The sequence below is a fragment of the Agelaius tricolor genome, unplaced genomic scaffold, assembly GCF_023055355.1.
Source record: "Agelaius tricolor isolate 1412-34295 unplaced genomic scaffold, bAgeTri1.0.p SCAF_44, whole genome shotgun sequence".
NCBI lineage: Eukaryota > Metazoa > Chordata > Aves > Passeriformes > Icteridae > Agelaius > Agelaius tricolor.
In genome coordinates this window covers 2,812,252-2,838,556 of record NW_027269304.1, presented here as the reverse complement: position 1 = coordinate 2,838,556, position 26,305 = coordinate 2,812,252, and the positions used below count along the sequence as shown (strand labels likewise).

Genomic DNA, 26,305 nt, shown 5'->3' with positions numbered 1-26,305 from the left:
ATTAGATGTAAATGCATTCCAAGCAATGAAGGCGAATTTGCTTACTAATCTGGGTTGCATCTCCTTTTTTCCCTTCCTCACACTCAAAGCAGCATTACCAGTACCTGTGCCTGTGTCACCCCTTCCCAGTCCTGCTGTGCTCCTGCAGGAGCATCTCCCAGGAGCCTGGACAAGGCAGGAATAAAGAGGCCAAGGCAGCAAGGAAGGAAATGTGGAACATGGGAACTGGGAAAAGGGCAACCGTGTTTGGACATCCAGGAGAAATGTTTATTTGCACCACTTCTCTTACCTTTTCCCCCAAAAGGGGGCCTGCTGCTTAACTTCTAAGGGAATTCAGGCTGAGCAAGAAAGTCTGGCCCAGTGGGCCTCTGAAGGTGGAGATAGGAAAATGTTTGGTGTCAGTAGGGAAATCCATTTTTTTTAGGTGATTCTGTCAGCTTCCCAGCTTACCCTGTCTGCCTTGCCTTTCCCTCATGGTCTCTCTCCAAAGGTACCTTAACCCACACCTCCCTGCTGTCCTGCTGCCACTGAACTACCCAAAACCACAATCAACTCTCTCCTGCTGTCAAATTAACTTGTCACCCCAGGTTTTGAACTTGCCTTCCTCATCAGGAGGAATAGAAATAGTACAAATATGTTGTTTTGCCTTCAGAATGACACCTGGCAATGTTTCTTACCTATTGATTTAAATAATTTAGCATTTTAAAAGGAGCAAATCAACTTAATTTGTTTTGGGGATACTTAAAGGTTGAGGACAATTTTATATCAATTAAAATCAGTGGTAATTCATTTATGATGGAACTAATGTAATTAATTAGATAGTTGCTGCTTATCTTCTTTCTAATACATACATTGCTTTTAAACATCTGCTCAATAGTCCATTATGATAGCATGGGAGTGATTTTACCTGAGAGCAATAGAGGAGCAGATGCTTCCTGATGACAGCTTCCCAGTTTATTTAGGAAACAGCCAGCCAGTCCTGGATTCACAGTTTTAACTTGAAGCATGGCAGGCATGCAAGTAAATTTGAAAATCAGAAACAAAAATATTTGAGATACAGGTTTCTTCATATCATTTTTAATAACTGCAGTTTGGTTTAAATGCCTTTTTTTGGTTAGGGTTGTATATGACATTTTTTAAGGCTGATGTTTGTGTTTTGTCTTTTGTTTTGTGGTGTCTGTACATGTGAATGTTTTGCAGTATTTACAGAACCATCCAAATTAAAATTTGATTTCAGTGTTGTCCAGTGCAGTAACTAAAATTTAGCATTATGTCAAAAAGAGTCAGAACAACAATATAAATAGGAAAAAAAAAACTAGAACAATTATTCAGAGAAAGACTTAAAATAGGCTGTCATGACATATGTAAAAATAAAGTGTCAGTTTTGCTTTTTAAAAATAAGTTACACCTGTGTTTTGTATTTGTGGCTTTATCAGTACTGGTTAAAGAGTGAAAATGAGGTCTTGTGGGCTGATATAAAACTGTCTGAGGCTCCTTGGTTCTAGTGACCCATTTGTAGATTTTTAGCTGTTTCAAAGATCACCTGAAATGACTGCACTCGTTTTATTCATCTCATCAGCAAAGTTCATCTCATCAGCTACAAGAGATACCATCGAAACTTGTAGGTTACAAAATGTACTTTGCCTGCAAAAATACTGTGGGCTGTACTTGCAGAGACTGTAAAGAGCACGATTGCACATCAGTGATGTGTCTTTTTAAATCAGAAAACGTGAAATTGCTGTTTCCTGTGAGGAAGGGGGATTAGAGTAGCCCTGAGAAGGATTCAGCCATTTGCCTTTGTGTGCAGATCTAAAATAGTCACAAATTAGTCATTTTACCATTATGTACAAAATGCAGTGTATGCAGACAGCCTATTTTCTAGAACAGGGGTATTTAACATAGGAACAGGTAGTGTTGCTGTTTCCAGAAGTATCTTTTAGGGCAGGGTAAGCTGGTGACTAAGCAGGAGGCAAGGCCGTGGTATCTGATGAAACATTAATGCCTGAGAAGCACCATGTAGGCTCAGTTCTGAGCACAGAATCCTTCTCTTCCCCACCCTAACTCTACCTGGGTTTGGTTTTTTGTTTTCTTTTCCCACAGGCTGGTCTCTTTTGCTATTCTTACTGAAGCATTAATCAATTTTAAAGAAGGTTCAGTGTTATATAGAGAAGAATTTCTTTTTTAAGCTGTATTTTACATATAACCACTGGGTATGAGTTGTGTGAGGAGGAAAAGAACATCTCTTCTTGGTCTGCCACTCATGTATGTGGGAGCTGGGAACATCATACCTGTCTTTATCTGGTCTGTAACACCAGGAACAGCAATCAACACTGTCCTTCTGGCAGGTTGACTTCTTCACATACAGTTTTTAAAACTAGGTTAACCCAGAGAGCATGTTTTCAAACAGTCCCATTCAGTGCTTTAGGCACTTGTTTCCCCATAAGCAAAAACCAACCATGTCCCTGCAGGCATCTGGGATTTACCAGGGAACCTCTGCTCCGTGGCCATCTGTGATCTTCTGCTCATTTTGTGTCCAGAAATGTTTGGGCAGTTCCTTGGTCTGCAGCTTCCCAAGGTCTGGGCTTTCACTTGTGGACTTCTGTCCCTCTGCCTCAGCAGCATCTGGGTGCCTAATTCACTAAATCTGGGGAAAGTCACATCAGGAATAAAACCTGAAAATATCTTGGGTGTCGTTACTGTTAACGTTTATCAGTTGTTATATTTTTTTCATATATCGATTCATCCATTGCTGACTTGATAAAGGATGTGAGATAAAAATGCAAAATAGCTTTAAATTTCTAAATGTGTTGTTGTATGAACACAGTGTTCAGAGGATGCTGGTTCTTCTTCTCTGCTCAGTCTTTTTCTGTTTTGCTTGGACAGATACCATAAGCCAATATTCAGGGTTGCTTGGCAATAGCCAAGTCATGAAATGCACACCCAACCTGTGGGGCATTATGGTTGCTTAGTTCATGCATGTAAATTTGGGGGTTTGAGCACTGAACAAGTCCACACCCAGAGTGTCTTCTTGGAAAGTTTGTTCTTGTGTTTAATCTTAATGGCATTATTAATTTAATGGTTACATTTTTAGAGACACTGAGTTATGACAGCTTTTAGAAAAGTCCAAACAACTGCGTGCTTAGCACTGTTGGAATATTAATTTGAAATGTTGTGAAATTCGTGCTGCAGCTGTGGTATATCTCAATGCAATTAGTTTCATCTATTTTGATTTGTTTCAAATCTACCATAAACTTTAGTACTTTACACCTGGAATATACACTAACGGGGGGAAAAAAAAACGTTCTCAGTTTTATTATTACATTTTATGTTATTATTATAATTACATTAGATGATATATTTTATATTATTAGCAAAAGCAACTCCTGGCAAAAAGCCTTTAAAGAAAGTAGATCAGAGGATTTTTGGTGGATACATTTGATTTGTCTTTTGGCAAGCAAAACCGGATTATTTAAGGATACACTTCTAAAATGGTCTATACTGAATGTAATGAGGACAGGTACAGCTGTAGTCCCCTTATTGTGCCAGTTCCTGTGCCATGAAGATTTTAGAGAGAGCAGCTTAGAAAGATCTCAATTCTGGAAGGGCTTGCAGATTAGTTTGTGGAAGGGAGTGCGTAAGATGTCCGTAGGTTTCAGACCTCTCTGGTTTCCCTGCTAGCGCTGAGAAATTCCCCGGCGAGTTTGCACGAGCAGTGCGGCGAAAGGGCTGGTTGCCATTATTTCTGCTGCGCGCATCCACTGGGCCCGTGGCAGTTTCCCCGGGCGCAGCAGCAGAGGCTGACGCGCCGCTGTGGCCTCGCGTGTCGTTGCAGGAGCCCTCGGAGGACTGCCAGGCCGCCGGGGCGTGCAGCACGGAAGAAGTGGTTCGCTATGAGTACCACGTCCTCTACTCCAGCAGCTACCAAGTGCCCGTGCTGTATTTCAGAGCCTGCTGCTTGGGTAAGGCCAGCACGCGCCCCACGTGCTGCGTGCACTGGATGTTGGGAGTCTCGTCTTTTAAGCTGAGGAAGGGAGGTAATAAGGAACCAAGAGGTGAGGCTGCTCACCAGAGGCTCTGGACTCAGAGCTCCAGCACCGTGGAGGAGATGATATCATCTCAGCCTGAGGGAGGCTGATCTTTGGCTCCTGGCATCTTGCCTGTGGTTGACTGAAACTGCTGGTCATTTTTCTTGTTCTTTTCTTGAAATGACTACAAAAACTTAGTGCTGCAGGTTTAAACTGGGCTGGGCAATCAGTGGAGACATAACCACAGTGCTTGAGCCACAAGGCTGGGGTCTAAACGTGTCTTTCATGCTGTTTTCTGTTTAAATTTACTGCTTAGGGGAAAATAAAATAATACCGATAGGATATTGACTTTTTGTTTTGTATTGAAGCTGGCCCTTGAAACAGTCTGATCCTGTCCCCTCCCTGGTATGTGCATCTTGCTACCCACAGCTCTGTGGCTGCAGCCACTGTGATTTCAGCCCCCATCCTGTCAGGGGAGGAAGGAGGGACACTCAGCCTCCCAGAGAGGCCACTGCTGGTGTCACTCCCTTAATCAGCAGGCATGGAGTGATCACACTGCAGCACTGGCTGTGTTCTGTGCCCCAAGCCTGGGTACCTCTGCTCCAGGGGCACCTGGCTTGTGCCTGCAGTGGTGGGACCAGCAGGACCAGCTTGTGGCACTTGGGGACAATGTTGAGTGGTGAGCCATGGCTGTTAAGGCTTGGACTCGGTCATTTTAGAGCTTTTATCCAATCTAAACGATTCTGTGATCAGCATCTTCGGTGTTTTGAATAATATCTTAACTTTATCTAGATAATGATGTCTGAATGTTGCCAGTGATATCTTTTCCTTTTTAATTAAAAAGTAGCTTAAGCTGCTTTGAATGTGTTTGGTAGATTTAATCACTCTCTGCCTTATATTGTTTAATGGTTTCTAATTTTGCAGTGTTAGCGTTTCAAAAAGCACTTCAGATTCAAAATTGAAGAACAAATTCTCTTAGGCTCCCTAGTGGAAAGATTTTAGTCTGAGGTGCAGTTTCAGGAATGGATAATTTGGGGTAAATTTTCAGAGTGGGACATGGGGAACTGGGGACATTGCTCTGCCTTTACCACCAAAACTCATTTGCACACATCCTGTTGCAAATTTATTTCCAGCATTATTACAGGCATTCACAAACGTGCAGTGCTTTGCCTTTGAACTTATTGTGCAGACAGGAAGATGAAGGTAGTTTTGCTGTGAGAGACGGGTTAGCCTATTTGTGGTCCTGAAAAATGTCATCTTCTGGATTTTTGCTGAATTTATAGTGCAGTGTCTCTACAGAAGAGGACGGAGATGGTGCAGGTAGAGGAAGTAGGACAGTATCTCTACTGTACTGTACTTCCATGTAATTAGTATTCACCATAAGCAGTTAATCACCAGAGAAGAGCTCACAGAGACAAAACAAGTTGTTTAGCTTGTCAGCACCAGGGAATCGGAGGTGTTGAAACATGACTCCTTATAGCTGGAAGTGGATATTACAGGAGCCAGTGGATGATCTAATGCACAATCATGGTATTATGTGCCAACAGCTCCCCTTGCAGTACAGAACTGTAATTGCTCCTACAAGTACAATTATCCTCTAAAACACTTCTTGGGAACCTTTCACAATGGAAAACAAGGGCTTTTTTTAGATGCTTCCGAAGGTCACCTGGGTTCTCTTCAGCATTTTGCATTCTCTTTTAAATTATAACAATATCTGACTCTTGAAGGGAGCAGGATACTAAATGCTGGCAGTAAGTGTGTTTCCTACAGTGTTACCAGCTGGTATTCTCTGATTTTAATTATGGGCAGCTTACTTTTGAAAATGAAGAATTCTGTCTTCCCTGCACGTTGTTGGTCTGCCTGTGCTGCGCTGTCTGAAGGTCCCAAAGTGGGATTTTTGGAAATGTACAGCTGGCACACAATCACTTGAGATACCTGAGCAGAGTATCCTTTGTCTTGTCCCAAACCTGCTGTGAGGAAAAACTCTGGGAGATGCCCTGAGATTTTTTCCTGTTGAGGTAATAGTCCATGCGATGGGCTCCTCACTTTGTTTGTCAGACAATCAGCAATGCTCACTGCATTGCTCACCTGCACTAATCAAGGAACAATCTCCCCAAGACTTACCTCAATTTCCCAGTCTGAATTCCTACCATTGTTTGTAGACTCGGTAAGAGGAGGGGTTCCTCACAAGTCTCCTGTGAGCTGCTCCTGGTGAGATTCCCCTGGGATCCTGCCCATACTGATCCCCGTGCTAATTAGAGCTGGCTTCGGGAGCTGGAGGTGAGCTGGGATCCTTCCAGTGCTTCCACAGCCCTGCCCTGTCTTGCCTTCCCCAGCACGGGGCACAGAGCTGGAATTCAGAGCTCGGCTCCCTCCCTGGCAGTGTCTGCAATGCCCATCACACCTGGGAAACAATGATTCCTCTGTTCAGCCTGGCTGGGGCTTCTGCAGCATTCACCTCCTCCCTTTGTACAACAGCAGCTGATGCCAGCCTGTCCAAATCTGCACTCCAGCAGACGCTTTACAAACTTCTCTAGAATGTTGAAATCAATGAAATCCTGCCTTTCTCCTGCTGCATGTGAGTGCAGCTTCCATTCACCTGGTCTCTCAGCCCCTCCTAGGAAAAAGGCTCCCCGTGGAGTTGCTGGGGGGATTTTCCTGTGGTCTCCAGCTTGGTTGGCATCCTCAGGAGCTTGTGCCAGTGAAGACATCCAGTTCTCACTCCTCTCTGCTAGAACTGATGTTCAGGCATTACAGATCACTTCTTCTGCAGAAGGGAAAAAAAGTTGCATTATATCCTTGCTCTTGCTGTCTCAATTGGATTAAATAACTTGCTTTCTTTAACTCGTCTTTTGACTTTTTTTGTTTGTGAGATGAAATTTGCTACATAAGGTGGTGGAAGGTAAGGTTTGAAATTTTGATTGCAACAGAACTAAAACATTTTGAGAGACATCTAAACTTTCTTGTAATCTCAGGGGATGGATTTACAGGGAAGATCTTGTTCTGTGCAAGGACAAATACTTCAGTTGAAAATAGTGATTAAGCATGATGAGACTGTCTGGAAAGGTGTTTGGGAACATTATAGGGTACAAGAAGATATTTTTAGGCAGTGTGTATATACATAAGAAACATTTTTCACTGCCTCATGATACTGGCCACGTGGTATTTATTCCTAATTTCAGACTTGCTGAAGTCACAGTCAAGTGTCAGGAGCTCAGGGCAGAGGCTAATTTCTCCAAAATCAGCTGTGTGCCTGCCATACCATCCAGAAACTGAGCCCTTCTTTCTTCCCCTGGCTTCTGAGACTACCAAATAGGTAGTTGAAGAAATGCATGAACCCCTGCTGATATCTGATGTCAGCAATTAGCCCTCTTGGAGACAGATGGTGTAGGCAATTATCCTTCCCCTTCAATGCTGGCATCAGCCAGATGGGCTGAGCTAGGTCCAGTAAGCTTTCTTTAATCAGCAGAGTATTTTCCTCTTTTCCTACTCTTTAAGATGTCAAGGAGCTTCAGTCTTTTCCTGAACCATCCCCATCTGAAGCCAGGCAGTCAGAACCCCCTTGCCATACATTAGAAAGCCCACAGTGAGGTATCAGCAGCACAGGTGAGCACAGGCGCCATTCAGGAATCACCCCGTGTGTAGGGAAAATAATGGCTTGTCTCACACTTCTCCTTTTTCCTGCAAAGGCAGAGGGAGCAGCAGGAAAGCTGGCTAAACACTGAAAAGAAGGAGCAGGACTAATGGGAGTCAACACGGACTGCACCCTCACTCCTCTAGAGAAGAGAAAAGGAATGAGGTTTTCAGGCTGACCTGCTCAAAACACTCTCTCAGCTCAGTGGCAGCTAAATCCCTGCCAATAAAAACCATGCTAATCAGTGGTTAGAGAGAGGGAGCTTCTGAGATAGGGCAACTTCCTTCAACCCTGGAGGCATGACTTTCTGTATTCACAACCACACTGGGCCTGACTGAAGTGCTTTCCAGAATACAGATTTACTTCCTGAGCTCAAAAACATGTAACCACCGTGTCCTTTCTCAGAAACACGGCTGCTCTAAAGACCATATCCTGTAAGAATTGGTTTAATTGTGGCTTTGGACATAACTGAAATTGAATAATTTCTGTGATCATATATTCTCTTAAGCTGCACGAGCTTTTTTTTTTCTCATTTGGTAGTGGTTTTTAATATTGTTTCTCTATAAAATACATCAGAATGAAGCCTCAAAACAATTTGTGCACTCTTTCACCCAAAGCGTCAAATAACCTTTAAATGAAAATCTTAGAAATTGTTAAAAGCTTTTAATTGGGAATCTCTGAAATTACTAAAAGCCCTCACTACACATAAAGAAAATAGAATACAGTGACTTGGGAAGCCTGAAAAATTTCTCTGAAAGTAAATACGGAATTTTGTCTGGCTAAAGAATTTCTGCTCTTGGCAGAAATTAATGTCCAGCTGAGAATGCAGCTCCTGTGTGGTCTGACAGCCTCACCTTGCTGCTATGAGAGGGCACTCAGTATTCTGCCTTCAACTATTCCTCATTTGTGGGGATGTGATTGAGTTAACCCCGGCTGGGCAGTCAAGAAGCTTTTCTCAAAAAGTTTGCTGTAGCCTAAACAGTGTAAATAATAAAACCATCCCAGCTGAACTTGGGATAAGCCTTGGGACACACAGCAAGCTGTGTCCTTGTGGCTGGATGGTGACTAAATAAATGCATGGGTGGGTGAATCTGGAGCCTTCACCTTCCTCTCCTGCCCCTTCTCCTGGCTTGGTGCTGCTGTGTCCTTCAGGTTCTGGCTGAACTTCCCAGCTCAGCTCCATCCCAGGGAAGAAAAGAGGCACGAAGGCAAGAGGCTGCTTGGCTCAGCAGGTGCCACAGTGGGCCCTTGTTGCCAGCAGCAACAATTACTGCCTGCTCTGTCAGACCAGCTGGATGTTTGAGGTCTCAGTGGGTGTAAGAATGTGTAACAGGGCTGCTAAACATGTGAGAAGGGGGAAAAAGGGGTAAGAGAGCCCAAAGAATACAGATCTGTGCTTAGAGCCAGTCCAAACTTGTGAATAGAATGAATTCACCATGTGGTAAAGACAAAACTTGTTTTTAACTATAACATGGTTAATATTTCAGTAACTTCTGATCATTTATAAAAATGGGACTAACAGAGTCAGAGTAATCCATTGCATGTGCATGTGAATCTGCTCAGTGTTACTATAAAAATTCTCAGAGAAAGGTGTACAGAGCACATCTAGAGTGGCAAATCAGATGTTGCACTAGAACACGTGTTACTGTAGATTTTACACTTGGGCTTTCTCTGCTGAGAACAAAATTGCAGATATGCATGGCATTTCATATCACCTCCACACAGGTGATCTGAGTGTGAATACATCCTTCTGAAATAAATTTATGCTGTTGTAGCAAATTTCTTCATGAATATTAGACTGTCCGCAGCACAACTCTGGTATCTGTCATCTCAAAGCAGTGGATGTGATGGTCTAACAAGTCTTACCTTCATGAGGATAGCATGGAAAAACTGATTAATATGCTGTTACCCCCTCAAAAACTTCATTTGCCATGTGATTCTGCTATATGGTGCTCATATAAGTTCAGAACTTCCTGGGTTTTTTTTATAAATATGTGCAGGAAATAAAACAGAGACTGTAGGCAGCTGGTTTGAACTTGTGTCTAAACATGGCATTCAAATATTAATTGTGTGAATAAATCTTTTTTGTTTTACAGACATACAAATGTCAGTAGAATAAAACTGATTGTCAGAGGATGATGGTTTCTGACATCTGATAAATGCCAAGATGAAGATGCTTATTGAAAGTCTATCAAATACTCTGTTTGCCATAAGCAAATAATCATTAAAAATAGACATGCTTATTTTCTAAGTGGTTGACACTAATATCTTGGCATAATTCTAGCATCACAGCTAAAAACCTGATGAAGTAAAGCTACATAAATGCAGCTCAAGAAAACGTTGTGGACGCACGAAAATGCAGTAAACTTTTATCTGCACAATTTTGTTCCTTAGATTTTCTTCACTCTCTCACTATGAGTTGCATATATTTACAGTAGGTGATTCTTCATGATGTTATTTTGTGGTTTTAAATCCACCTCACCAAAGCTTTGTTTTACAAAACCAGTTACACTTCACACCTTGCAATCAGCACAGTGAGTTGTTACTCTCAGGTGGCAGAGAAGAAAACCAAACAGGGAATTTAGGGTGGTTCTGTGTGCACCTTCAGCCAGGATTGGAACATGTTTCAGTTTCAATTCTGCTGTTCTGTATTAAAGACACAGCATGCCTAAGAGCTTTGGCTAAAGGTGGTTGTTTTTTCCCCCAGATGGAAGGCCTTTAACTCTGGATGAAATATGGGGAAGTGTTCATGCATCCTACCAGGCTCGTCTGCAGGAGGGGCCCTGGGACACTATTACACAGCAGGTGAGAATCCTCTGGTCCTTCATGAAATGGGGGAATGAAATATATGCCTGGATCCTCAGTGGTCTTATTCCTCTCATGCACAGAAGGGAAAAAAATAAAACAATAAAAAAATATATATGTCTATATCATGTCGTGCTGAACCATTTACCAGCAATAGTTTCAGTCCTGGATTTTGAAGGATATATAAGTGTTCACCATTTAAGGCTTGCTTTGACAGTATCTCACATTTAAAATACTTCTCCAAAGCCAGCCCTCAAAAATTCAGGCAGTTTCTGAGTAATCGTGAATTTGGGTAAATACAAAAGCAGACTTGTTTATGTAAATAAAACATATCAGTGTAACATTTCTCGGATTGTCTGGTAATCAAATTACCAAAAAAGACTGTGTGTAATTTTCAGTTTTAAATAGACTTGCAGTCTTCAGGATTGAAAAGGGAAAATTGGTTTCCTATCCTGAAATAAGCTGGTGCTGTCTAATAGCTCAGAGCTGAGCTGGTTTGTTCTGGTGTCTTCCCTTTGCTCCAGGTCTCATGAACAAATCTGACAAAGAATTGAGACTCTCCAGGGGTGAGTTTTTTCCCCATCAGACCAAGATACTAAGGTGTTTTTTCTCCCTCCCCTTCCCCTCCTTGACTTTTTTATTCCAGTTGTTTCCAGGCACTCAGGTCTCCTGCCACAGCAGCATGACAAGGATGTGACATCCACCAGGTCCTACAGGTGCTCCCTTAATTCAAATAACCCAGTTTAATTACAGGATGCCTGTTTGTAGATGGTGCTCAGCCACGGGAACCCAAGCAGAATTCTTGTTTTTTGCAGCCACAGATTATTATTTATCTTATAACAGCTTCCTGAGAAGCTACCAAGCCATGGGTGTTCTGGAGATTGCTGTGCATGTGTGAATTCCAGTTGTGAGCCGGCAGGTTCTTACAATACACACTTTTCACATGAAGCATTAATTACCTGGCTTGTCTGTGAATGAAGATGAGGAAACTGGGTTTTAATAACTTAATGTAATAATGCAACACTACTGAGAATAAAGCATAAATGGGATGTTTGGGATGTGTGAAATCAGAGTTGTGGAAGCCAAAAGGAAATTCAGGTCACTCCTACACAGGGATTATTTTTGCTTCTTAAGGGACAGTAAAGTAAAAACTGTCCTGCATCTAATAACTGGAGGTGTGTGTGGGATACTTACACACAAATTCCTGCAGAAACAGGAGTTTTGGGTGGCAGAATGTGTGGAGTGCTGAATGTGATTCTGGGACACTCTCCAGAGGTGGTACAGTCAGCTGTGAGTACACTGACAAACACAGGAAGAACATTTTGGAGAAATTAGCAGAGTTAACAGCTGCAAAATGTGACTTTCTGTGAAATAAGGAGATTATGGAAGATAATGAAAACTAGCCTGCAAGCCTCAGATCAAAGCAAGAGTCAGGTCTACAAGAAAAAAACTGCTTTTCTCTGTCAAATGAATCAGGGTTCTGAACTGAAATACGGAGTTTTGTCTTGCCTTGCTGCTTTTCTGCTGACCCATTTTGTTATGTGGGTTAGGCTTTGCCTGCAGGGACACAGATCCTATAATGCAAGTCACTGGGCAAACTCATCAAATCAGGCTTGAGCACTCAGTGCACATGAGCAGCAGAGTAAAAAGTGGTTTAGGATTTTAATCCAAAAGAGATACAAATTTTAGATGCTACAAGCACTCCACCACTGGGAATGAAAATTGAGTTTGCCAAGGGTAACGTGCATGTTACTTAACTTTTAACTAGAGCTGATCTGCACTGTGATTGGCCAAAAAAAGAAAGGCTTACTGACTTTTTGGGACTTTTTTTCCCATAGATTTTATGAAATGAGGGTGCCAGACCTGTGCACATTTCTGATACAATGTATTTTGGTGTATACTCCCTGTGGTAGAATACATCTATAATGAAACACATCTCAGGAACTGAGACAAACTGCAAAGAGTGGAGATATTTGACATTTGCAAATTTTAGTTAAAAATTTGATTTTTATAGTTACTTTTGATGATGGTGGAAAGCTATGCTCACTTCCAGAGAAAGCATCCTGAAATATTTTTCCTGACTAGATTACTGCAAAAAGCAGAAGACAACTAGTTACCGTCTCATAAATAAATTAACATGATAAGGTTGCATAGTATTTTATAATGATAATTGATAAATGGTGATGATTTAATTGCACTTCCTCTAGTAATAATCTTAAAATGCTCAGATGAAGTTCCTGTGATTGGCTTTCTTGTGAGTTAAATCTCCCTGGGGTCTTCAGTCATCCCTTCTCTACATCCGGCGATAACTTGCTTTAGCTGTTTTAAATAATACAAATCAATTAGAACACACAGCTGTTTAACAAAACTTCCAAATGTTGCTACAGGTCTCTGTGGGTATTTCCTGATGACTTATAATGACATCAATTTAGCACACCTGGTAGGATCTGTGTGAGCTGGAAGTGGCTTAATTCTGCAATGACAGGAAAATTAAGGAGTATTTATGGATTAGTGTTGCCTTCCAGAAATGTTGCCAACTGTGATTTTCAGCTTCTTTTTAGGAGGATTCAGAACTGGAATTACAGATACTGCAGCCCCATCTCCTGAATTGTTTACTTGTAACTTGATGGGTGCTTTTTAGTATTATTTATTTATATTAGTAATTTAAATACCATATAAACATATATTATATGTATGATGTATAATATTTATAGTAGTTATTTATAAGATAGCATACACAAGTACATAGTGGTACTGCCTAAACAGTTCAAACTTATTGGGCCCTCTGTGTGTAATAAAAATAATAAATAGCAGGTGTAATGTCCCATTTAAGAAGGCAGCAGCCCAAAAGTGCCATGGTCAAATGCTAAATGGTGAGGCGAATTGAGAGAATAAAACTTCACAAGAACAGGAAAGAAGTTAAAAAAAAAACAAGAAGAATGGAGAGTGGAGAACAGAAATGAGACAAATGGGGAGGAATCTTCCCAAATATGAACGTGAACATATATTGTTATATGGTAGTGTGTAGTGTAAGAACCAGGAATTAAAAAAACCAACCAAACAACAGATAATTAATACTGAGTTAATTTGTAGAGGCTGCATTTGACGTTTTATCATTTTGGAAACCTCTCTGAAGATGGGTGGGAGATGTGAAGCAGCAGAGGGTGACTCTGTGGTTATAGCCAGAACTTCAGGCCGTGTGGCCCTGGTTGGGTGTTCTCCGTGGAGTCGGAAATGCAAGACTGAAAGGCTTTTATTGCTAGGATGGGTATGGGGTAGGCATTGTCAGGGCATGAATTTTCATCCTCCTGTGGCTGAGGGCTTCACACCTGTTTGGAAGTGCCTCCATCAAGATCCAGGACACTGGTGTAGCCTTCACATCCAGGTATTTTCCACAGAGCATGGAATGATGCTGGAGTGATGGATACAGTCATCTCCTAGGAGGTAAACTGAGGCCCACTGATTTCTTGAGCACCTTCTGAAATGTAATAATAGTGGAATAAGGGATTGAAAAAAAAAATGGGGGAAGGCACTACTGAATCTTTGTAACTTTTTTGCCCTGATGGATATTTATAAAAGTGTAGACAAAGCAGAAGGACTTCAACAGGGAGAGAGACAACACTCTGACAAATATGTTTCTAAGACTATGATAAAACTGAGTATTGATGTAGTTAATTCAAGAACACAGGTGCCCAAGTCCATTTTTGATTTTTGTTACTTCTGCTAATCCATGCCCTCCATTAATTTTTGTCCTGCGTGGAAGCAAACTAGCAAGAGAATTTTGTAAGCTGATGAATGAAGCTGATCACAGTCAGTAGCATCAGCAGCAGTTTTGTTTTTAACAGAGTGATGTTGTCATAAAGGCTGACCTTCCCCTGAGGAAACAAAGTCGTAAACACAATCAAGAATATGTGCTAAGGCTTAATCAATGCTTAGTGGTGATGGAATGTAAAACCAAACATCCAAGGGTAGAAATCGAATTGCATTATTGCAGGAGGCTCAGGGGCTGAAAAACTACCCCATAAAACAAGAACAAAACTTGGTGACTTGAAGATCCTTCAGAAATAGTCTGAAAAAATTAATCTGTGAGTCAGGATTCCAAAGGGCTCTGGAAGCTGGGGAGCACATGTGTCCATACATGACTCCCTTCCCTTTTAACCAACACTGTTCAGATGCAATTACTTCTGCTACCAAAGTGCTCCCAGGCGTGGGAGGGGACACATTTCATGTGTGGCACCTTGGTTCTGGATTTGCCAGCAATAAATCAGCATTTTCCTGGTTTAGCCATTTACTGTTGCTGCAGATGAAGTAACTCAGACCATTCTGATACTGACTATATCCTACATTTCTGAGTAGTGAGTGGTCAGGAATTTTGCATCTGTTTTTTCTCAACCATTCATTTCTCAGTTTCATCTAAATGAGGTGGTTTTCTTCTGTCCTTTGATCCTTAGCAGGTAGTTTTAATATGTCCTTTCTGTCATATCAAAAGTATTCAACCAAACCTAAAGTATAGAAATCACAACACAGAACTTCACCTATTTCTGAGTTAATCCAGAGTCTTTTTCAGCCAGGAGTTAGGAATCTGGAGGACACATTCTTTATAGTACCTCAATAATCCTGTCCATTACATCATTTAATTTATAGCAGTGTTAACAGGAAAATCAATAAACATTATTTCTAAAATGTCAGGGATGTTAATAGTGTGATTTAAAAAAGGAGAAAGAGTCAAAACTCTGAGCAGAACACATTGATAGAGTGTTGTAGAGGCACATCTTGCTGAAAATGTGATGGGGAGGATTTAAATCATTACGGCTCAGTCATTTTGAAAAATGTGGTAAGGTATCTATTCTTAGACACACAAATCTTTCTTGCCATATTGTGGGATTTTGCTAAGTGGGGGTGGCTGTATACAGTATTTCTTAACAGAAGGTTGCTAGGATCGCTCTTAACGAATTTGAGTTGCATCAACAGTTGCTATGGATCCCCTGCTAATATTTTTGGAAAATTATTAGTACAACTTCCTGAGAAAAGGGAGTCTTACCAGTACAGACTGGAAAGCTATTTGACAGGGGGAAGGTATGAGGATGGCAAAGCTGGGTTGGTATTTATTTCCCACTAAAACCTTCTACGATGTGTTGAACTCCTGGGGTTTCAACCAAGCTATAGTATTGTACAAGCTACCAAGGAGGTTTTATTGTAAAACTGATTATTAATTTAGCCACTGATTATTAATGTTCAGCTGCCCTACAGTTTGGTCATGCTTTTCCCGATAAGACTTCATGGACAATAATCTAGTTCAACTAATTTAATAGAGGGAGAAGACTAAATAATGAACTAATACTAAATGTAGAGTAAATACAGAAGTTTAATGGATAAGCAGCTGATGGATGTGCAGCTGGTGGCATCTACCAGGACTTGTGTAAGGCGTTTGACACTGTCTGACGTGACATCCTCGTCTTTGAGTTGGAGAGACATGGGTTTGGTGGATGAACCCCTGGGTGGGTGAGGGATGGGGCTGAGTAGTCACACTGGGGCACTTGGGGTCAGTGAGTCAATGTCCAGGTGGAGACCAGGGACAAGAGGTGGCACCATGGGGTCAGCAGGGCCCAGGTCAGGGCAGTCCCAGGCACCAGCACAGGCTGGGCTGAGCAGAGGGAGCAGCCCTGGGTCCCCAAAGCCTGTGCTGGGCTGGCACCCCAAAGCCTGTGCTGGGCCCGGAGCCCAGAGCCCAGAGCCCAGAGCCCAGAGCCCCGTGCTGGGCCCAGAGCCCAGAGCCCCGTGCTGGGCCCAGCCCAGCGTGGGCAGCAGGGCAGGGGCGATTCTGCCCCTCTGCCCCTCAGTCAGAGCCCACCTGCAGAGCTGCCCCAGCCCTGGGCCAGCCCAGCAAGGAGCTGGAGCTGCTGCAGCCAGGCCAGAGGAGGCTCCAGCACGGGCAGAGGGATGGAGCAGCTCTGCCGGCAGCCAAGGCTGGCACAGCTGCCATTGCTCACCTGGGCAGGAGAAGCTTTGGCCTGAGCTCAGGGTGGCCTGGCAGGGCCTGAAGGGGCTGCAGCAAAGATGGACACGGACAATTGCCAAGGGCTGCAGGGACAGCAGCCGGGCAATGGCTGCCAGTGCCAGAGGGCAGGGCTGGCTGGGATCTTGGCAATGAGGAATTGTTCCCTGGCAGGGTGGGCAGGCCCTGGCACAGGGTGCCCAGAGCAGCTGGGGCTGCCCCTGCATCCCTGGCACTGCCCAAGGCCAGGCTGGACACTGGGACACTGCGAGGTGTCCCTGCCATGGCAGGGGTGACACTGGATGGGCTCTGAGTTCCTTCCAACCCAAACCATTCTAGGATTCTCTAACAATTTACATGCAGAGATGAAAGCAGTGTGGAATTCCCTGCCAGTTTCTTGGGCATAATTCAGGACATTCTTTCAAGTCTCAGTACTATTGTTACTTGAGTTACTCTGAAATGAAGATTCTGTAATATTTTCCATGCAGATTCGTAATTAGTCGAACAAATTAACAGTGTAATAGTATTGATTCTCTTGATTATTTTCTACTTCTGTGGAAAAACCTGTTTCAGTGCTGTGCATTGCATTTACAGATAATTTATCTAGCAGTGGCTCTGCTTCCAGAGACCTTCCCAAGCAGAGATTTGTGGTTTAAGTGGTAAGAGCACCTTCCCTGCCTGGTCTGGCATTTATCCTTGAGCTGAGGTGGGTTCTGTTCTGCTTCCCTCCACTTGACTGCTGGCTGTTCACTTCTGGAATGAATCTGCCTACTGAACATTCCCCCCTTACAGAAAAATACTAAATTACACAACAGCATTGGCTGCACAGTATGAAAGAAGTGAGGATGGATCATATGTGGCACACTCAGATCCATTTGAAAGGCCACTGGAGTGGCCACAGGGCATTGTAAACTGTATTTTTTTAACTTTATTAATTAAAAAAAGCATTTTAAGTGCCGCTGAAATGGGAGTTAGGTATCTGTGCTAACAGGAAGCAGTTTATACCTAAGCACCTGCGCTCTGGAGTGGTGACAGCAGATGGTGTCAGCAGTTCAAAAGCATTCAGACAAATTCATGAGGCCACTTGTCCATAAATGGATGCAAAATTACCTGGCAGGAGCGAGTCCTGCAGTGCCCGGGGTGCAGATCTGCTGGGGGAGTGCAGGGGCAGTGAACCACAGAGGGAGCCCAGGCTTGTGCTGTCCCAGGTGCTGCTGGGGGAGGCAGGAAACACTGCTGGGGCATCCTCTGGAATCTCTGGCATTATGGGATGAACCCTTTCAGGCCACTTTTCTCAAATACCAGCATGGGTTTGGGGTTTTTTGGGTTTTTTTCCCCCTTATAATTTTTTTGTGGGTTTTTTGTTTTTTTTTTCCCCTTATAATTTTTTAATCAGGGTAGGAAATCTGTCTCCAGTGTCTTTTCCATACTTCCACAGCTTGTTGGATCGTTCAGTTTTGCACCTTAGATGAATCTCATAACTTAAGAACAGATTTTAAATAGTAATTAATTAAGACTATATGCTACATAACTAAAATGGTGACAACTGAATTAATCTACTTTTGGCAAGCATGGAAGAAGAATCATCTGTTTATTTTCTTAGGAAAATGGCTGAGATGCCATTTCTTGACAATGTAACTATGGACCTGCCAATTTTTAAGTATAAAGTTTTCTTGAAAAATCCTAAATGCATAAGTTACGTGCTTGTGAGAAGCTTTAAAGCCTTAAATGAAGCTTGTTAAGCTTTAGAAACATGGCTGAGTGTCACCTACTGCTTTGATCCCTCCTGTTCTTGAAATTAATAATTCAAACCTTATTATACATATATAAAATATGTAATTATGGACCAGCACTGTTGGCTATTCTTGATTAGTGTTTTGCTTGTCCTGCATTACCTCTCCTGCCTTTCAGGCATCTTCTGTTAACTATTTAATAAATTAATTAAAGCAAAAAATAATAACATTTAATAAAATAATAAAGTTATAAAATTTAAAAGATAATCACCACCTCTTCAAAACTGTAAGTACTCCAGAATCAGGCAGAATTGGGGCATAAAATATGAATTACAGAGTCACAGAATGGTTTGGTTTGGAAGGCACCTTTGCTGGGATCCATGATGGATTTGAAGCAGCAGATGCAAAGTGGTAGGCGTGGTTCATCTCAGAGAAATTCTGGCTGTGTTAAGTGTCCTTGTATTTCTGTGTTGCAGGATCTGCCAAAGCATCTCTGCTTTCCTCAGGAAAACGTAGCCATTTAATTGCCTTTTCAGCTGGGACTTGGTATTTGATGAAAGAAGGATAGGATCCAGCTAGATTGGCTGCGTGGTGTTGGAAGTGGTGAAGGTGTGAATAAAAAATCATCACTGAGCTTGGTTGTGGGTCTTTGGGAGCACCTGGGAACGGGGACATTAAATCATGGGGGCACCTGCAACTGCTGCCTGCAGAGAGCTGGGGTGTAAATCAAACCAGCCTCCCCCACAAAGGCTCAGTGACCACAGAAATCTGCTTTTGGGGGCTGCTTTGCGCTTCTCTGTGTTGTCAGGGTCCCATCACGCTTCCCCCTGCTCTATGCCAATGCAGACCTGCTTTGATTTTCTGAGAAAGGCAGGAGAGCAGTGCCAGTGGCACTTGCCAGGTCATTCCTCAGCACTGTCACAGGCAGGGCAGGTTGTTCCACCTCCAGCTCTTGAGTTTGGTGGGGTTTCTGTGTTTTGTTTTGTTGCAAAGCTGGGGAAACTTGCCTCAGTTATGCCAGCAGGATGAGTCAGCTTCTGGTCGAGAGTTGAAGTCAGTGACTGTAAATACATTTTACCTGTCCAGGTGACAGAATCCCAGACTGGTTTGGGTTGGGAAGGACCTGAAACTTCATCCCCATGGTCAGGGACACCTCCTGCTGTCCCAGGCTGCTCCAAGCCCTCTCCAACCAACTTCCAGGGATGCAGGGGCAGCCCCAGCTGCTCTGGGCACCCTGTGCCAGGGCCTGCCCACCCTGCCAGGGAACAATTCCTGCCCAAAATCCAGCATAACCCTGAGTCAGTAGGACGGAGAAGCCCTGTACAATTATTCTGCTACCAACAGCTTTATGACTGTGATTTACACCTTCTGTCAGGATTGTAAAACTTCCCTGTGTCATTACAGTTCCTTAACGTGGTGCTTGCAGCACAGTGATTCCATGGTAATAGATTTTCCATTGTAGTAATTCCATTATTAGAGGAAAATCCCTTTGACCCCAAGTTGCACAGGTTTGAATTTCCATGTGTGCAGTTGCTGTTCTGGCTGTGGGACTCAGGGTCAGTCTGAAGAGAGAAATCTTCCTGCCCTCTTTCTGAATGTGTGGAGTTGGGTTATATTAACAAGTAAGTTACTATTGATGTGTATGAAAATAAGGAATAAAAAAGAAGATAGACTATGAATTCAAGAACATAAATTACTTTTATAATCTTGAGTGAAGAATTTTTACTTAAACTCAGCCGTTTGTTTCAGTAAATGTGGTCAGAAATTGGAAAAAAGGGGAAAAGTTTATCCTCTTTATTAATTGCATCACTGTTTCCTTTTCCTAAATGGAAGAGATTATGGGGGGCATGTTTTATTAATTCTGCCTTCTTTTTCTGACCTGGAGACTGCTGGGAAAATGTGTGGAATTGATTGGCACTGGCTGTGGTGCTTGCTGGTAGGATCCTACATGAACTTTTTGACAACCCTGTGTGAATTTGTTTTTGCAAAGCAACATCATGCAAACCAGGTTGGGGAAGAGGCAGTTTCAGGCACAAATCCCCTGAACTATCATCAATGGAGAGACCATAAATGTTGTGATGGATGCTTGAAGGCAGTTTAATGTAGCACTGGAGAAAATAGAAGCCATTACCCCTGGAAGAGCTCCAGTTATGACAGGGAAAATAAATGGTGCTGTTACAAGAGATGTACTGACAACAAAATTCCTGCTGGCTGGGGAGGAGAGCAGCAGAGCACGGTACAGAAACCTACAGACAATTACCCCTTATCTGAAGTAATGTTTATTTTTGGTTTAAATCCAACATGGAGACTGCGTGATAAAATGACTTAATCCAATCTGACAGAGGGTTAGTCTTAATTATACTTGTGCTTGGGAACTGCCCGGTCCTTGCCACTGCTCAGATCCGTGCTGTGACATTTCCCTGCTCAGCCCTGGACCTGCACAGGCAGCAAACAGAGCTGTGCTGCCAGAGCCTGGGCTGGCATTCCTGAGCAAACCAGGGTCAGGATGTGGGGAGCAGCTTCCCAGTGCCAGAGGGCAGGACTGGCTGGGATCTTGGCAATGAGGAATTGTTCCCTGGCAGGGTGGGCAGGCCCTGGCACAGGGTGCCCAGAGCAGCTGGGGCTGCCCCTGCATCCCTGGCACTGCCCAAGGCCAGGCTGGACACTGGGACAGTGGAAAGTGTCCCTGACATGGCTGGGATTGGATGGGATGGGATTTAAGGCCCCTACCTGTGGTGGTGTTTGCAGGGGTCCCAGGATGAGGGAAGAGATGAGAATCTTGACTCCATGTTTCAGAAGGCTGATTTATTCTTTTATGATATATATTATATTATAAGAAAATGATATACTAAAACTATACTAAAAGAATAGAAGAAAGGGGTTTCATCAGAAGGCTAGCAAAGAAAGAAAAGGAATGATAATAAAATCTTGTGGCTGACCAGAGTCCCAACACAGCTGGACTGTGATTGGCCATTAATTAAAAACAACTCACATGGACCACTCAAAGATCCACCTATTGCATTCCACAGCAGCAGATAATTATTGTTTTTCTTTTCCTCTGAGGCTTCTCAGGAGAAAAATCCTGTCAAAAGAATGTTTCATAAAATATGTCTGTGACACCTCCCAACCCAAACCATTCCTGCACTCTGTGATTAATTTTCAATCTATCCCATGGAACATTTTGTGTCTTGCATCCATCTCTCCCTCCCAGGTTTTTTTTTAATGGGAGAGGTTGAGGCAGCAGCTACAGCAGCAGGCACAGAACATCCTCACACATCTTTCCTGCATCACCTGGGAGAGAGGTCTTTCCACAGCAAATAAATGAAGCAACATTCTGAGCTTCCCAATTCAGCAGGGCTGGTGCCTGGCTGTGAAAGCATTCCTTCCCCCTCCCAGCTGGGTCAGACTCAGAGGGATATGCAGATGATGTGTGATGGATTCCAGCGTGTGGTGCTGAACAGGCGCTGCTGTAAATCAGCCTCATAGCTGGATAGATCCAAAATCATAGACAGATCCAAGGAAATAATGCTGTTGATTTCAAATAAACTGTGTGTCAGAGTCTTACTGCCCAGAAGAGTTGTGGGCAGCCTGCAAATGGGTTCTTGCAGTGCAACGCCAGCGAGTGCTTGTGGGAATTGACTTGAAACTCTCACACTGACTGACTGGAAAAAGATTAATTGTAAACAAGAAATGGATGATTCTTACATATTGCTTGTACTGTTTTGGGCTTTTTCTTCATGAAGTCCCAGTAGGACTGTGTATTTTTGGTGTAGCTGGCACAGGACCAGCCTAGATGAAGGGTAGAATTGCTGCCCTCCTATTTTGCTCAGGATTATATTTCAGTGCATGTGGAGTGTCATCGTTGTGCCAGGTGAGTGCAGCAGGCAGTGAGCTGATGCTAACGAAGCTGATGCAGCACAAACTTCCATTCATTTTCACCCTTCTGACAGTGTTTCAGAAGGACTTGGGGTTCATCCCACCACAGGCACCTCACCGTCTCCCAGGGCAGGCTGGGGGCCTGCCAGTGAGAGGCTCTGCAGCCCATTGCCAATTCTGAAATCATCCAGGGCTTTGATAACCCCTGCATTTTCATTGGCAGCTTCCCCACGCTGCCTCCTCAGAGCTGCTGTGTCAGTGATTTAACCTTGAGTGCACATCAGAGCCTCACAGGATGATGCCATTGTCTACAGGATTGGGAAGGGAGCATTTGACTGAATCAGAGCTGATGCTCTCACAGTGTTTTCCCTGATGCTCCACAAGCTTCTCATCCCCACCTCAGCCTTCTCCCTTTTTAAAGGCTGCTCCTTAATGGCTCTTGGCTCAGGATTTCTTTTGATTTCTTGTACTTCTGTGATTTTCCTGTGAGGGTGTGACACATTCCCGTCCAGTGTAGCATGAAATTCCTGCGTTTGGGAATGTTTTCAGTGTCACTCTGCTGTCATCTAAGAAGAAGAAGGACTAAAAGAAGACAGTTGTAGAATGTAAAGATAATAAACTGTTTTACAAAGTCAAGTCTGGCCTCCATGTGTCACTCACTAGTGGTTTGTGGTAGCAAGGAGTGCAGGGCAAAATCAAAAACTGGGGGTCAGGATGGTTGTGAATAACTTTAGGCTGAATATTCAGCTTTGGGAATTGTCTTCATGCCTTTTTAAGGGAGCTGAGTCACTTAAACCCAGGTTACTTCTCTCTTCTTTCTGAGAGTTTCTGAAGCTTGCTGAAATTTTTTGCACAATTTTCTTTTTTTACTTTGCATAATAGTTTTGTAAGTATTATTAACTATATACTTTTTTTTGCTGTCTTAAAGGTATACCATTGGTACAGTCCATGTATTTTCTGGAATTATTTGGAGGCCCAAGTTAATTTGAGCAGAATATGAAAAGGGGGTTTTAATTCAAAATATTACTCTTTCTCAAAGAAAAACTGCATCAATTCACTTTTGACAACAGCAGATGGTAGCATTCTTATGCAAGTTATCTGTTTGCAGTGTGAAACAAAGCTTTCTGAACACCCTTTTTTGGTATATTCTGAAGCTTCTGGGAGTTTTTTCAAGTTTCTTAGACATAAAGGGATTGATCCTCATGAGAGCATTTTCAGCACCAAGTCGAAGTTGAAGCCACCTTGAGGGCACTTCCTTCTCCCTTCTTGCTGCCTCTCCAAGCAGAACCATGTGTGTTTCCCAGCACCAGCCTGAGAAGACACCAGGGCTCAGGGTGGTTGCAGACCTTTATTCCTGAGGGGAATGGGTTTTCTGTGTTACATTTGATCAAACTGTGTTTTGCACAGCAGCTTTGCCTCTCCACAGCCAGTTAATGTTGATACAGTAACTTGAGTTACTTCCACTAACTATTGTTTTAACTAAAATAGTGGCATAGCCTGGTTGCTGATCTTATTTCCCTTTAAGCAGAGGAGAATATATATTATTGATGTGTAATACATACAATATATTTTAATTTGTCATGACTGAGATAGGAAGAGCAATATGAGCTGAGATTCTGAAGTGAGAGAAGTTGCATCAGGGACTCGTTGCACCCTGCCTGGTCTTTTCCAGATGCACATGATGAGTTTTGTGTTTTTCCCTTCCATGACAAAGCAAATTCTGTTCCCTCTTAGGAGCACCCCATCCTCGGGCAGCCGTTCTTTGTCCTGCACCCCTGTCGAACCAATGAATTCATCTCTGCTGTGCTGAGAGGCTCACAGGAGCACCACAGGTGAGGGGCAATGCTGGGCTTTCTGCAGTGCAGGTAAAGCCAATCAGCTGCAGGGTGGAAATGCACAAAGCTGCTTCCTTAGTGCCAGCAGAGTAAGATTCCTGTGTTGTCACATCAGGCCTGAAAATTAAAAATACAGTTGTGATAGGAAAAGTGAAGGAACAGCCCCATCTGAAGTTGTTTTGTGACTGTTGAGTCTGTAATTCAGAAAAAGCTGGGATAATATAGTTATGGTGCTTTTTTGTGGTTTTTTTTTTCTCCCTAGACACATAAATTACATCACACTGTGGCTCAGTACTGTAGGCCCAGTTGTGGGCCTGAATCTGCCTTTGAGTTATGCAAAACTGGCACCTGAGCAGAGCACAGCTGTGGCTGAAAGGTAAGAGAAATGGAAATCATCCTTTCCTCTCCCACCCTCCAGCTCCAAAGATCAGATGGATAATGGCAGAACCATTTCCTCCTCCTTTTGAAACTCTTGCTTAATTTAGGACTCCCCTTTCAGGGTTTTGCTTAGCTGCCTGCCTTGTTGCCTCACTTGCTCTGCAATGAAAATTTGTGCAGAGAGAGAGAGGTGCTCAGCCCATTGCTGACAGCCTTCATGAGTCCAGAGTGTCCCTGAGCTCCTGGGGTCCCTCTCAGGCGTGGAGGAGTGTTTTATATTGGTTCCCCCAGCACAGGGTTGGGGGTCTGGCATAACTGCTGCAAGGATTTTGATTTAACTCCTTTTTCTGTGTTTGCTGTCCCCTCTCCAGGGCCCTGAGCTGAAGGACTGGGAGTGGTTAGGCATGAAGTGGAAGGGTCCTTCCTGGCTGCTCAGCCATGCCAGAATGCAAATGGTTGCTCATGGCTCTTTCTGTGGCCAGAGCTCACACTGAGGATGTGGGAATTGGCTGCAGCTCTGGGAGCACCTCCCCAGCACCACCCAGGCCTGACCTCCCTTGAAGTCACTCATCTCCTGCTGAGGCTGCACACAGATGCACAAGCCAGAGCCAGAGTTGCTGGGTCTACTGAGCTTACCTCTAGAAAATCTGCACCATCTGTGGGGCAGAGAAAGCAAAATGGAAAAATGCTTGTGGGATGTGGTGTGATCTTGTGGCACCCAGGGTGTGGGCTGAGGCTGGGAGCCACCTTCTCCAGCCCGTGTTCCCCAGCACACAGAACATCCTCATCCCGGGAATATCCCCCACACATCACACCTCAGGGAGCCAAGGGGACGGGGCTGTCACACACAGAGCCCTTGGAGCCTGTACGGAGTGAGCAGGTCCAGCTCTGGGGCTCAGGAGCCTGGAGCAGCCCTGTGGGAGCATCTGGCTCTGCCCTGCTCCGCTGCCTGCCAGGGGAGCTCCCCGTGCCCCCGGGAGCTGCTGTTGTTCCCAGTCAGTGTTTCTCCTTGTAGCTGTGCTTGTTCACAGGTGTGCTGCCTGCCCTGCAGTGCTGCTGCAGCCTCCCCTGACAGCTGTTGGGGTTTGGGGATTGCCTGGTGGTGCTGCCACGGGGAGCCAGATGATGAGGAGCTCCCCAGCCACCCACCCTGGCTTCTCTCCCACTCCCATTTTGTTTGCAGCGTCAAACGGAGTGTGAGCAGCTGACACTGGAGCACACATTTCACCCTGTACATTCAGCAGTTGTCACTTGCATGCAGAGTCTAGGGTGTGCCACGTCAGAGCTGGGATTTCACATTTCCAGATTCTCTTTTTTCAAATTATGACTTCCATTACTTGCCATTGGTGGGCAGGGAATACAGAGTGCAGTCCTTCAAATTCCATGGGCGCAGAATTTGTTTGCCAGACATTTGGAATTAATAATGAAAGCACATATAGTTTATTTTGTTCTGTGTCATATCAACCTGAAAAGCCATTTTCCCCATGTAAGATTTACAAAATATGGCCCACAGCTACATTGATTATTTTTTTTAACACTTTTGGTAACACATGCTTGATAATTGCATCCACAGCCCATTTTTAAATTTAAGTGAGACTTAGACAGGAGGAAGAGCCAACAAAAAGAGATAACAGCAGGTTTAGGAGCTGTTGAAAGTTCACCCCTCCTCTGTCGTCTTCACTTGTGATACCCTGGAACAGTAGAAGCACTCAGCCTTCAAAATGTGGAATTTATATCTAAAGGAAAATAAATATTTGTATTTTACATGGAACATGTCTCAACACCCATTGCTTTCTACCCTAACTCACCATTTGCAAAGAAAGAAGGGCATTATTGGACCAGGGCATTACACTGGGCCCAAACAGTGAGGTGACAGTGCTGTGTCTCATCAGTATCAATGCTTCCCTGAAATTTGCCTGGAAAACTAAAATTCAGCTCAGTTAGTAGAAATACATGGAGGTTAGATAGAGAAACAAATACAGGCTAACATAAATATTTGGGACCAAGGAGATAAATAAGTCCAT

At 43.5% G+C, this 26,305-nt stretch overlaps 1 protein-coding gene across 1 annotated transcript in view; it reads left to right on the top strand.

Annotated features, from left to right (window-relative positions):
- The window catches only part of ATG10 (autophagy related 10), a 59,965-nt gene extending 33,913 nt beyond the window's left edge, over positions 1-26,052 (top strand). The window contains exons 4-8 of the mRNA XM_071455081.1: positions 3,833-3,959; positions 10,367-10,464; positions 23,803-23,900; positions 24,166-24,279; positions 24,653-26,052. Coding sequence (XP_071311182.1) covers positions 3,833-3,959; positions 10,367-10,464; positions 23,803-23,900; positions 24,166-24,279; positions 24,653-24,665 — 450 coding nt within the window. The 3' untranslated portion in view covers positions 24,666-26,052. The remainder of the gene's footprint in view (positions 1-3,832; positions 3,960-10,366; positions 10,465-23,802; positions 23,901-24,165; positions 24,280-24,652) is intronic.
- Positions 26,053-26,305: the final 253 nt, after the last annotated feature.